The 11501-nt window shown below is 42.7% G+C and overlaps 1 protein-coding gene across 5 annotated transcripts; it reads right to left on the minus strand.

Moving 5' to 3' along the window:
* Positions 1–407: 407 nt before the first annotated feature.
* SLC35A5 (solute carrier family 35 member A5) lies at positions 408–11213 on the minus strand. 5 transcript variants are annotated; one of them, XR_011680143.1, is made up of 7 exons: positions 9697–10782; positions 8857–8955; positions 7565–7701; positions 4212–4279; positions 2197–2992; positions 1260–1380; positions 408–775 (listed from the first exon to the last, which is right to left on the minus strand). XR_011680143.1 is itself a non-coding variant. In XM_071433362.1 (7 exons), exons 2-7 carry the CDS (start codon positions 9824–9826, stop codon positions 707–709), a joined length of 1299 nt encoding a protein of 432 aa, XP_071289463.1. In that variant the 5' UTR covers positions 9827–9849; positions 11110–11213; the 3' UTR covers positions 408–706. The 5 variants fall into 5 exon arrangements, 4 of the variants coding, with proteins under 4 accessions (XP_071289463.1, XP_071289464.1, XP_071289465.1 ...); XM_071433362.1 differs by lacking the exon at positions 1260–1380 and adding an exon at positions 11110–11213 and having other exon boundaries at positions 9697–9849; XM_071433363.1 differs by lacking the exon at positions 1260–1380 and adding an exon at positions 11110–11157 and having other exon boundaries at positions 9697–9896.
* Positions 11214–11501: the final 288 nt, after the last annotated feature.

An 11501-nucleotide genomic window follows, 5' to 3' on the forward strand; every position in this document is an offset into this window, starting at 1 on the left:
TTTTCCACTGCTCTGAGAGAAGAGGCTTTGGAACACACCAGGAATCCCTTATCGGCATCCCTGTTCCCTTGCCTATTTCAAAATTCTCTGAATAATTTGGAACCTATTTTCCATCTCAGTCAAAATACAATCCAGCAGATGCCTCAACAGAAATTCTGAGATCACTATGCCTGGCACTCTGCAGAATGACTTCTCTCTCTACAAAATGAATGCAAGACCTTATCAGTCTGCCAGGGTAGAACAACACCAGATGATATTCCCACCTGCACTCTCTTGCTCAGTGCTCCAGATGTTGAAGGGCATTACTGTAGCTGGATAATATTTGTTTTCAGTAGTGGGCTCAGTGCAAACTAAGCCTCTACACAAAGCCTTTCTCAACACACACAAAAAAAAAGATGATGCATTCATACTGTTTAATAAACTTTTGTTTTATTCAAGCTCTTTCAAAGTTAGGCCACGTAAGCTGCATATAAAATTCACCAGCTGCATTCCAGACTTTGATTTCCCCAGACACTGGGAGACAGGCACAAATGAATACAACTTTCCATATATACAGCTTGAATATTGTCCTTATCCACATTTGACATCCAGCCCCAAAACAGTTCCAAATAGTCTGTCTGTGGGGAAAAACAACTCTTCCCTATATTAATAAAAGATTAGCTCTCTCTCACTGTGAGCAATAGCACTCCTCCAAGACAGCTTCATGCTAGAGGGAATCTTCATCTGTATCGATGTCACTGCTTGGTTTGTTCAACCTCTCAAATTCCTCTCCATCCTACAGGAACCAGAAGCAAAAGAGAACAATGTGACCAAAAGTCATCTTGTTATTAATAGCTGAAAAAAAAAGACTAAGGTTTATTTAAAAGTATCACTTAAAGCAAAATCCTGTAATCCCTGTAATTTAAATCTCTTACAAGTGTGTTATAAGGTTTAGGAAATACATACTCGTAAAAAACATTCCCTGAATCTTTAACACTTTTTAGTGACTCACTGCCTAAAACAGCTTGTAGCCCCTTCCTCCATACAATCATAAAATGGTTTGGGTTGGAAGGTACTGGAAGGATGCTAGAAGGTGTCCCTGGAGCCTTCTCTTCTCCAGGATGAACATTCCCAACTCTCTCAGCCTGTCTTAATAGGAGAGGTGCTCCAGCCCTCTGATCACCTTTCTCTGGACTCACTCCAGCAGATCTAAATCCCCCAGAGCTGGACACAGTACTACAGGTGGGGTCTCACAAGAGCAGAGGGGCAGAATCACCTACCTTGACCTGTTGGTCACACTGCTTTTGATGCAGCCCAAGATATAGCTGGCTTTGCATGCTCACATAATGCTATTCGTTTCTACAACAGCTGCTTAGGTGTAAGTGCTAAAATAGATGACACCTGGCACACCAAAAATATATGAATTTGTGTTATTTATTGTTCATTAAACAACAACCTAAAAAGGCACCAATGTGGAATTTCTGGAAAGTTTAATGCTTGCTCTCGAAGGTTAATGTTTGCTGGAACGCAGTGGGGACAGCGCTCTCTGCTGGTTACAACGTGCATCCTCAGGCCGACGGGCACAAACGTGAACCCTTCCCATCAGGCGACTGCTCAGCTCAGCTGAACGACAGCTCTAGGAGCAAGCTGTCCCTGACACCATCTAGCTGACTAGATCACTGTTCAAATCAGAACAAAAACACTAGCAGGCCTAGAGGAAATATATAGCAAGAAAAAAACCCCAAACCATGTTAAAACTCTGTGTTTAAACATTGCCTTTTTGTCTTCAGCTATCTTTTACTGCTATGGCAGAAAGAACTCTAACATCAAAAATGTTAGCTTCCTCATCATGTGGCCTAAGCTAGACAGACTTACCAGTTCTACTTAGGTACAATTAATTCCCAGGCATCAATTCCAGTTTCTCAATTGGGTAAGTAAACTCTCTTGGTTATAAAGCTTTCAAGAAAAGATTTGTACAAAGCTGAAGTTGCTCACAGGACTGTCTACAGTCGCAGCAGGAAAACAATGCTTACCTAGGCTTCATGATTTCAAAAAGTGGCAAATGGAAAGCAATACCCAAGACTTTAAGAAATACTGCAGAACTTTGGTGTTGAGGGATGAGTCCCATCACACACAAGTTGATTCTTCCAAACATATAGCGTAAAGGGAGGTGAAACAAAAGAGAAACCAAAGGAGACAAGTACTGAATAGCCTTACCCCACTTGATCTTTCCCATGCATCTCCTTTGATGAGTTTTCCCCTTTCCCTCAGACTGGCGTATTCCAAGCCTCTTGCTTTACTGGCATTATAAATGAATATGGAGAGAAGGACTACAGGAGCTTCCAAAAAGAACTCTAGAGAAGGCCTGAAGTCAAAGATGACAAAAGACACAGTGGTGATGATGACAGTGTTGATCTGAGCAGTCATAACATGGAACATGTTGTCTCGGAACTTCAAGATGAAGGCTACAGACAGCCCCAGGAAAGCTGTGACAAATATAAGAGCCACGGAGAAGATGTTGTGCCCATAAAAGAAGCCACAGTTCCCTATCTGCCTCCGGTCCTTAGCCTGCAGTGCCAGCATGAGCCCATTGAACAGCACTCCAAAGGCATAGAGTTTGCTGTTCTGTGTGAAGATGCTTTCCCCAAGCTGATCCACATCTTTCAGCATCTTTTCATTGTAGATGTTAGCCAGGGCAGACACAAAACACTGAACTAGAATAAGCAGATGGCCCAGGCTGAGGCGGAGAGGCTTCAGTGCTCCCGCCATGGTACTGGTCACATTCCACTGGAAGCTGTGAAGGAAACTTGGTGCTGCACAGTTGCCCCTTTCCGCACATGCTTCCTCAGGTCCAGTAGCAAGAAGGCAGTGGTTAGATGGCCTAAAAAACATACTGTGATGAAATCCATGTGCAGCCAAGCTGTGCTGATGGCCTCCAGTTCCTCGAGTCAGGGCAACGATGGACAGGAATAAAATCACCAGAGACGCCCACTGTACCCAAGAGAGTCTTCGCCTGGTACACAAAAAAGCCACTAAATTTAGAAACACAGTGGCATAAATTAAATGACAGAACACCCAGATCTATAAAACATACAAAAGACATAATGCCACAGATAAGGAGACATACAGGTGTAAAGAAAAGTCTCTTCAGAATACAATAAAATGCAAAAATACAACATGATTTACTAAGGCAAAGGGGGCCAAGTCTGGGAAACAAAGAAGTATAAAATAAAGTATTCTGAAGAAATAAGGAAGGACTTTCAAGATCACATTATTTCTAGATACTGACTACCTAAAAACTTAAAAGCAACTCTTGTCTCCATGGCAACAAAGGTTGGATGAATAAAGTAAAAAACATCACAGACATCCAAATAATTACCAACTTTCTTTGGAAAACGTCATTATTATACTGCTCTTTTCCCCTGTGACTTGGAGTCCTTTTCTACTATTATATGATGGTAACTCTTATAAATCTACAAATGTAATTCCTAAGACTATTAGAAGTATTTATGCTGTTTTTCCACTCAAACAAAGCCTGTTTATCTTGGTGAAAATCAAAAATTTGGAAGATTAAGTGAACTGTGACATCACAAGAGACAAAACTAAAATGAGAAAAAGCATTTAGAGTCAGACTATCAGGCACTGTTTTGGCATATTAACACATATGGAAAAAGCTTATTTGTGCCATATTCAACACAAGCAACTTTTACGGTGAAAAGTTAATACCCATTTCCCTGATAGTCTTTTTTAATCTAAATAATACTATAAAGAGCACAAATTCTGCAAAGCGGAACACTTAGTCTGGCTTTTGTCACATGAGTAATGAACCAAACACATCTCTATCTTTCACTCTTATGCATCTCATTTCCTCTTACTAGACCACATTTACACTCAATTAAGAACTGCAACAGACTGGTAAGTACTGGCAATCATGAAATAAGATATTTAATGTATAAATGAAAGCTTTCTTCTTACCATTCAATGACTATACAATCATGATTTCAACTGTTTCCTACTAGAGTTGACCAAATGTGTAGATATATGAAGGGACTCCTAATAACATATTATTTCCTACACCTTCAGATGTAGAAAAAAAAAACCACCTCTCCAAGTTGGTACAGCCGCAAAAAAAGAGAATTATTGTTCCCGTCAGACAAAGAGAAAAAATGTAGCTTAACTTCATCCAAGCTGGGAAGATTTAAATTCCATTTACTGTAGCAAATACTACTTACTTTAGCACTATCCTGAAGAGAAGAGCTGTTGTTATAATGACAAAATTTGAGAAGAGTACAGCCATTGCCTTGAAAGAGAAGGAGAGGAATAAAGTTATACTTCAGACACACTGCGGACACAAAAACCTACAGACTTCAAGTGTTCACCTTCCTGCAACGTGCCAGAGTGAAAAGCACTGGTACTGAATTTTCTTCCTCACCCAAGTGGTACAATAACACACCTGTAAAATGATAGTCAAGTCCCATTTCAAATTCCCAGGGAAACCATAGAGCCCAAGCTCCACTGCAGTGGGGAAAGCTATACTGAAATGAAGATGTGAGGAAACCAGTGCAACAGAAAACTTACTTAGCAGAGAACAGTTTAGTTTTCGGTCAGATCAGTTCCCCAGCTGGGCTGACCAGTGAGCTGCAAAAACAGCTGTGTTGGCACAAAGGAGGAAGTTGCTCCAAAATGAAAATAAGTAAAGAATAAAGCAAGAGGAGGTTGCTCCTGGCTGCAGTGCCATTTGCAGTGTTCATGAAATTCCAGACTTGGACAAGCCACTTGCAGAAAACAAACTTCTTCTATGTCAACTGCTTTTGCTGTAGAGTTTAATCAAAGATAAAGAGGTGCTTGGCTTGAATTTTTAAGACTGCAACTGTAATTTTAAGAAAATAATCTATTTTGAAGTACAACTGAAGACAACTGTAAAGCTTCTGTTTAATTTCGGAATAACTGTATAATACCATCAGTGCTCTAATCCATGGCCATGATCCCAAACTGCAAACTTCTTGTGGCAAGGATTGTCTGTTTTGTCTCTGTATTAGACACTCTATACTGGGAGACCAGACCAAGAGAAGGCTCTTTTAAGCACTCCAGTTATCAATAAAGACCAGAATCCACCAGCACCAGTAGGAATAAAAAATCCTCTTTATGAGGGTGGGGGGTGTTTTGCAAACTTGATCTTTCCCATGCATCTCCTTTGATGAGTTTTCCCCTTTCCTGCAGAGTGGCATATTCCATGTCTCTTGTTTTAGTGTCTGTTATTCCAGACTGCCCTGCATAGTCAGTAAATGTACAACAGATCCAGGCAGCTGAAGTTTTTGGTCCCATTGAGCCTCAGCTTTTTAGACAATTTTACACATGAGCATATTTAGATTCAGGAGTACAAAACACAGACTTTTTCTTGAATTTTCTCATCATTTCCACATTCCCAATTCTGCTATAGAGTGTCTTTTTCCTTCACCAGAGCAAAAGCACAGACTCTTTTCTCATTATCTTCACTCCACTTTATCCCAACATACCATCTGTTGAACAATAATTCTGATGAAACAGCACAACACAGGCTCACAAGTAAGCTGAACACTTACTAACAATCAGACACCTCCCTAAGAAAACACATCTTAATTTTCCTCTTTGCAAAATTAAAACTCAGTAAATATTCATGTTAGGTGAACACTGTGGAAGGAGAAAAATATTGAATAAACAAGGAAATTTGGCAGAAATCACTCTGGAAAAAAAGAGCCTTTATGCAAAATGTAGACGTAGTTCATGCACGCTCTGGTTTTGCTTTACAGTCAATGCTCCCCATCCAACATCTCTGGTAACATTATGAGCAAAATATTTCAAAGGATAGTTTAAAAAATTAATTTTGACTCACTTTCTTCTCTGAAACCTCAAGAGATCTCTGTTCTAGACAAAAAGGAATATGAATACCAAGTTCCCCACATCACTAATCTGCACGTCACGAGTAAAGCTCAAAAGGTAAGTCTCTAGGAAATTTAGCCACTAAAAAGTATCCACAGTTATAGCTGAAGTTTCAAGCAAAAAAATCTCACCAAAGCAACCCTAATTCCAGCAGCTGCTCACCCAGGTACTACTTAGTCCCAAAACTACATTGTAATTAAAGTCACATGACCAAGTTCAGTCGGGTATGGCCATCTTCCTTTTAAGCATCTTCGCATTTCACATTCATGGTCTTGTACATTATCAAGATATTCTATCTTAGAGATATTTAGTTATCTCTTTTAATACTTCTTTATCATAATAATGTTACAGTTTCAGCTAACCATCATAGAATTTCTCTAATTAAAAGACGCTAAAAGTTCTAAAAAGAGGAATCTTAGAGCACATGTTCTGAGGGGACAAAGACAAGGTATGCCTGGGTGTGCATGTATGTAAAACAAAAGCTGTCCATTTCCCAAGGATTACCTAAACTGAACCAAATTAAATTGCTTAAGAGAAAAATAGCATTTATGTAACCTCCTATGCATCAGGCTTTTCTTCTACAAATATTATCGCTGAATTTCCTTCCTAAAACTAAAAACCAAAACAAACCAAAATGACCCACAATTAAACAAAACCCCAAAAAAACAAAACAAAAACACCCAAAAAAAACCCCCCCAAAAAAAACCAAACTCAACCCCTACCAATCAAAAATCACCCCAACCACTACCAACAAAAAAATCCCATCAATAAAAAAAACATACAAAAAACCACAGAACCAAGCAGCTGTGCGTGTTATTTTAAGATATCTGACTCTTGATTTTGCTAGGTTTTTACAGCTGAGTCCAGGTCTAGACTCTGGTCTGGTCTGTCCCGAGCAGAAATATACACCTAAGAGAACACTATTTTAAAGAGAAATTCTGATAGAGAAGGTAGAAAACCATTTATTTTAATGTTCAATAGGGGCAGCCACAGTACTTTATAGCAAGCACAAACCATCTGTTTCCATCTTACTGCAAACATAGATTCTGAACCAAAAAGTATCATGATACAAAAATAAGAGCAAGCACAAAACCTGTACAATTTCCTGAGCATATGCAGGTTCATCCAAAAGGAGGAGGGTAGCTAGAAGAAAGTACCAACTAAATTTTATACCTAAACATAGCTAACAAACAAGTGCAAAGATTGAGTCCATTTTCTTCATCCCCTCCTCTGTTTCTGTTACACCTATTCCCTTCGTGAGATTATATTTATTCACTTTATGTCACATACACAGAGCGGCAAAAGCCCCACAGAAATGTGCAGCTCAAACAATAGCAAGAGAAACAAATTGATTGAAAGAGAAATACAGAGTTGAAGAAGGCAAAGGAAGAAAAGTACCAAAACCCCTCCCACTTCTTAAGCACTTCACCCTATTTCTGAATCACATTGGATGGAGAAAATATAAAGAGTTGTCCGTGCTGAAAGCTGTACAACCCTGACCAGTGAGAAAGAGAATGGGAAGGTAACAGATTATTCTTTCTGTGTTAAAACAGCAGAGAGCTCAGTTACAATCTTGCCTTGCCAGTGTTACCACAGTAGATAGCCTAAGACCAGTATTACCCACTAAGACATGAGAAGTCATGTTATTCAGGGCAAGTATACTTACTGGCTGGAGGTAGGACAGTACATAGAAGACAATCAAGTTATCCAAAAAGTAAAGAAAGGCAGGAATTGACCATTTAATGGAATTGCATACATTCTTCCAGGAAAAACATTCAGAGAGATGATCCATACAACCCTTTTCTGAAAGGAAAAGAAATCAGTAAGAAAGATATTCTTTGCTATTATTGAAAGCCTGTTCCCTTGTAACAGAACAGGTACCACTGTCCTCTTTTGAGGAACACCATTAAACTGAAAACCCTCGGGTTCCTCAGTTCTCTGGCAACACAGGAACCTATGTTCCAGGGCAGAACACAGCTGGAGCAGCAACCCTGTGTGGTGCTCACTTCCTTGCTTCAGCAAAGAAAATGTCACAGCATCTGTTACATCCATCACAGTGTTTGTCCACTCTGAGCAAAAATTCCATTGTCAACTATTCTTTTAGGGCCAAAAAGCACCCCAGAGTCCCTACACAACAGTGACATCCTTACTGGGTGTGACTTACTGTTGATTACTGATCAAATCTACAACAGGAACAACAACATAGACAGTAGATTCCTTCATAGAGCACCCAAAGGTCAGCCAGTAAAGTCAGAAGTACAAAATAAACCAGGATTCAGTATTTGCAGACCACAGCACATGATAGGAAGAAAAGAAAAGAAAAAAGAAAGGACAAAGCACAAAGAATGACATTTACTTAGGTATTCAGGACACAAACTTTAGGAGGAAGACTGTGATAAACTTTAGACTACTCCAGAGCTGCTCCCAAAAGTACTTTGTTAGCATAGATTTAAAACTACTGAATGATATCTAATCCTCTCCTGAAGCACCAACACATTGAGTTCAGCAAAACTCAGACATCTGGATTTAAAAAAAAAAAAAAAGAAAAATAAAGAAAACCAGAAAACATGCAGTCAAGAGTAGGCAATGATGGCAAACACTGATTGAATATATTTACTGTCTCAGGTAAGTCTGTACTAACTGGGGAAGGTGAAAATTTTATCAGCTTGCCAGAGCCATGACCGCTTCCTGGAGAAGTAGACAAAATCAACAGTTCAACTTAACATGAACGTCCTCAGTCAATGTAAATATTTGATCTGTACCATTTTGAAATGCTATTAAGTTAATCTCTCATAGTTTTTACATCAGGACAGAAAAGAAAGAAAAAGCAAAAATCACCTGCAATGCAAAACCTGGAGCAAGTGGAGAGTGCCATTTATTGTTAAAAAAAAAGTGTTTGTAGGACAGCAAATCTTAGAAAGTCAACACATTTTAGTTATTTAAAACATCGGTACTTACCTTTTTTCCTATTCCAGACTGCCAACACTACACATAGGACCAGTTTTACTACTTCAGAACACATGTTCACTGTTGTAGGAAGGTAATCATACTTGTTATCTGTGGGATCCAGCAAATCAGAAGTAAACAATCAGTTTCTGTCTCCTGCATTCATAATTTGAACAACAATCTATTATAACCATTACAATCACAATTTTAGTCATAAAAGGCTTTGTCAGAACTTCAGTTATAAATGTTTCAAAGTTTATGGCATACAACTTCCTGAAGAGCCTCTTTTCTGAGTTGAAATCTTTCCTCATTTGGTCCCAGTTTACAGCAGAATTTTTTTGGAAGAACTTAAGAATATGGCTGTTTTAAAAACAAATTAAAATGGGAAGGCTTTCCCCAAAGACCAATACGGTGTTTTTTAACCCCCACAAAAAACAGCTTCAGGATGACATAATCTTCTTTTAGAACTGGCAATACCAGCCAGTTTTAGCACTTTATCCAGTAGAATACCACTTCTCTTCTAAGCCTGTTGCAAGGAAAACATTTCAATCAAATCATCTACCATCAAGAGTGCTTACACAACAATGTCATCTTTGAAGAGTTCCCTATAAAATAAAACACCTGCCTCATCTTTTAAAGGTAGATCATACACCTTGCAACCCAAGTTACACCTCTATGGTAGTCTACTGGCTGGACAGAAATTTTCCAGTGCAGAAACACATCCCTATAAATATAAGAGGATGTTTACGCAAAGAACTCTGCAGGTGGAGAAGTAGGTTTTTGGGGTATGTTTTAGCCCAAATATCAACGCTTTCTTATTCAAGGTACATTATGGGTATTGCCCAACTGTACCTTCATTGGCAGAATACTTCATCAGGAGGATTCGACTTGAACCCAATGCAATGAACACTCCTCCAAGCAGAAAGGTCTGGCTGGTTGTCTTGGAGCAAAGGGCAAGTCGACTACACCACTCCACCTTCATCCTGCTGCCTCACTGTCAGTGCCCTTTGGATGGCAGGATAAAAAACCACTGTAAACAGTACTTCCAGAAACTGGTTACACGAGACAAAATAAGTGCATTTTACTGCTATGTGTTATTCAAAGATGCTTACATAATAGAACAAGCCATGATCTTGTTCTACAACTGTAGTTTTCTTAGTTTAAAAAAAAAAATTGAATCCAACCTAGGACTGAACACTGCTATGTCAATTAGACCATGGCACCAAGTTCCACGTCCAGTCTTTCCTTAAAACAGGATGGTGACTCCATCACCTACAATTCTAATATATAATCATCCTTTCTGTGAATAACTTATTCCTGATGTCCAACCTAAACCTCCCATGGCACAAGTTAAGGCTGTGTCCTCTTGTCCTGTCGCTGGTTGCCTGGGAGAAGAGGCTGACCCCAGCTGGCTACACCCTCCTTTCAGGCAGACAGCGATAAGGTCACCCCTGAGAGAAGGATGCGTTACAAGGACCATCGAAGGGGGATAAACGATACACTGCGACGCTGAAGGTGGCACAAGGAGTCTGGTTCCTGAGAAGTCCGCAACTACGGCATACGGGCTAGCTAAAAGGATTAAATATTTCATGTGCTTATTTTTCTTTGATATTTTTTAAGTGCTCTTGCTCCTAATCCCAGCAAGAAGAAGCGCTACAGCAGCGGAGCGAGACCAACCCCTCAGGGCTGACCTGGCGCCGGCTCGTTCCCAGGGGCGGGGGAGGCACAGGGCAACTGCAGGGCAACTGGAGCCGAGCACCGGAGCCGCGTCCTCCGCCTCCAACACCGCCGTTACTCGCCCGACCCGTTAACGGGCCCCGGGGCCCCAACAGCCGGCCGAGGGAGGTGCGGGGAGGGAGAGCCTCTCTGGACCAGCTGCGAGCTGGGTCCGTCCCATGCCGGCAGGGCGGCCGGAGCGCGGCTAACGGGACTCGGGGGACACCCACCTCGCCACCTCCTCCGCAGCGGAGGAGGAACAGCCGCCGGGCTTTGCCGACCGCCTCCTGCCACGTCGCTGCTTCAGGCTGCAGCCGCAAGCGGCGGGGCGGCGGCCGCGCGAGGCGAGCGGGACTCCGAGACAGCAGAGCCCGGTGCATGGACACCGCGGCCAGGCGCACCCCGGCGCACCGGGTCCCAGGAGGCTGCGGCAGCACGGTCCCCCTCACTCATCCCCGCCGCCCAAGGCCGGGCTCCCCCCGGGGTCCCGCACGAAGCCCCTTCAACACCCCCTCGCTCCCGACTCACCCCCCCACCCTCCGGCCTCACCTGGCGGGGCGGGGCCGCTCGCGCGCGCCCCCCACCTTGCCCCGCCCCGCGCGGACACGCGCTCCCCCTCTTCCCCCGCTTCAGCACCGCCGGTTCGGCCCCGCCCCCACGGCTTCCAGGAACCCGCGAGCTCCGCCCCCCAGCTCGCGCACGCCCCCCAGCTCGCGCACGCCCCCCAGCTCGCGCACGCCCCCCAGCTCGCGCACGCCCCCCAGCTCGCGCACGCCCCCCAGCTCGCGCACGCCCCCCAGCTCGCGCACGCCCCCCAGCTCGCGCACGCCCCCCAGCTCGCGCACGCCCCCCAGCTCGCGCACGCCCCCCGGCGGCTGCGTAAGCCGCGGCCCGGCCCCGCCCCGCCTTCCCGCCCTGCGCGCGCGCACTGTGCGTCGTCA

The sequence above is a fragment of the Agelaius tricolor genome, unplaced genomic scaffold, assembly GCF_023055355.1.
Source record: "Agelaius tricolor isolate 1412-34295 unplaced genomic scaffold, bAgeTri1.0.p SCAF_9, whole genome shotgun sequence".
Classification (NCBI taxonomy): Eukaryota; Metazoa; Chordata; class Aves; order Passeriformes; family Icteridae; genus Agelaius; species Agelaius tricolor.

Excerpts from the sequence above, each read along its gene's own strand:
- SLC35A5 (XM_071433362.1), bottom strand. The coding sequence starts at position 9,826 with ATGAAGGTGGAGTGGTGTAGTCGACTTGCCCTTTGCTCCAAGACAACC. Across the intron at positions 8,956-9,696 it reads GAAGTATTCTGCCAATGAAG|ATAACAAGTATGATTACCTT; the intron begins GTACAGTTGGGC and ends TGGATCCCACAG. Across the intron at positions 7,702-8,856 it reads AGTCTGGAATAGGAAAAAAG|AAAAGGGTTGTATGGATCAT; the intron begins GTAAGTACCGAT and ends TTTTCCTTTCAG.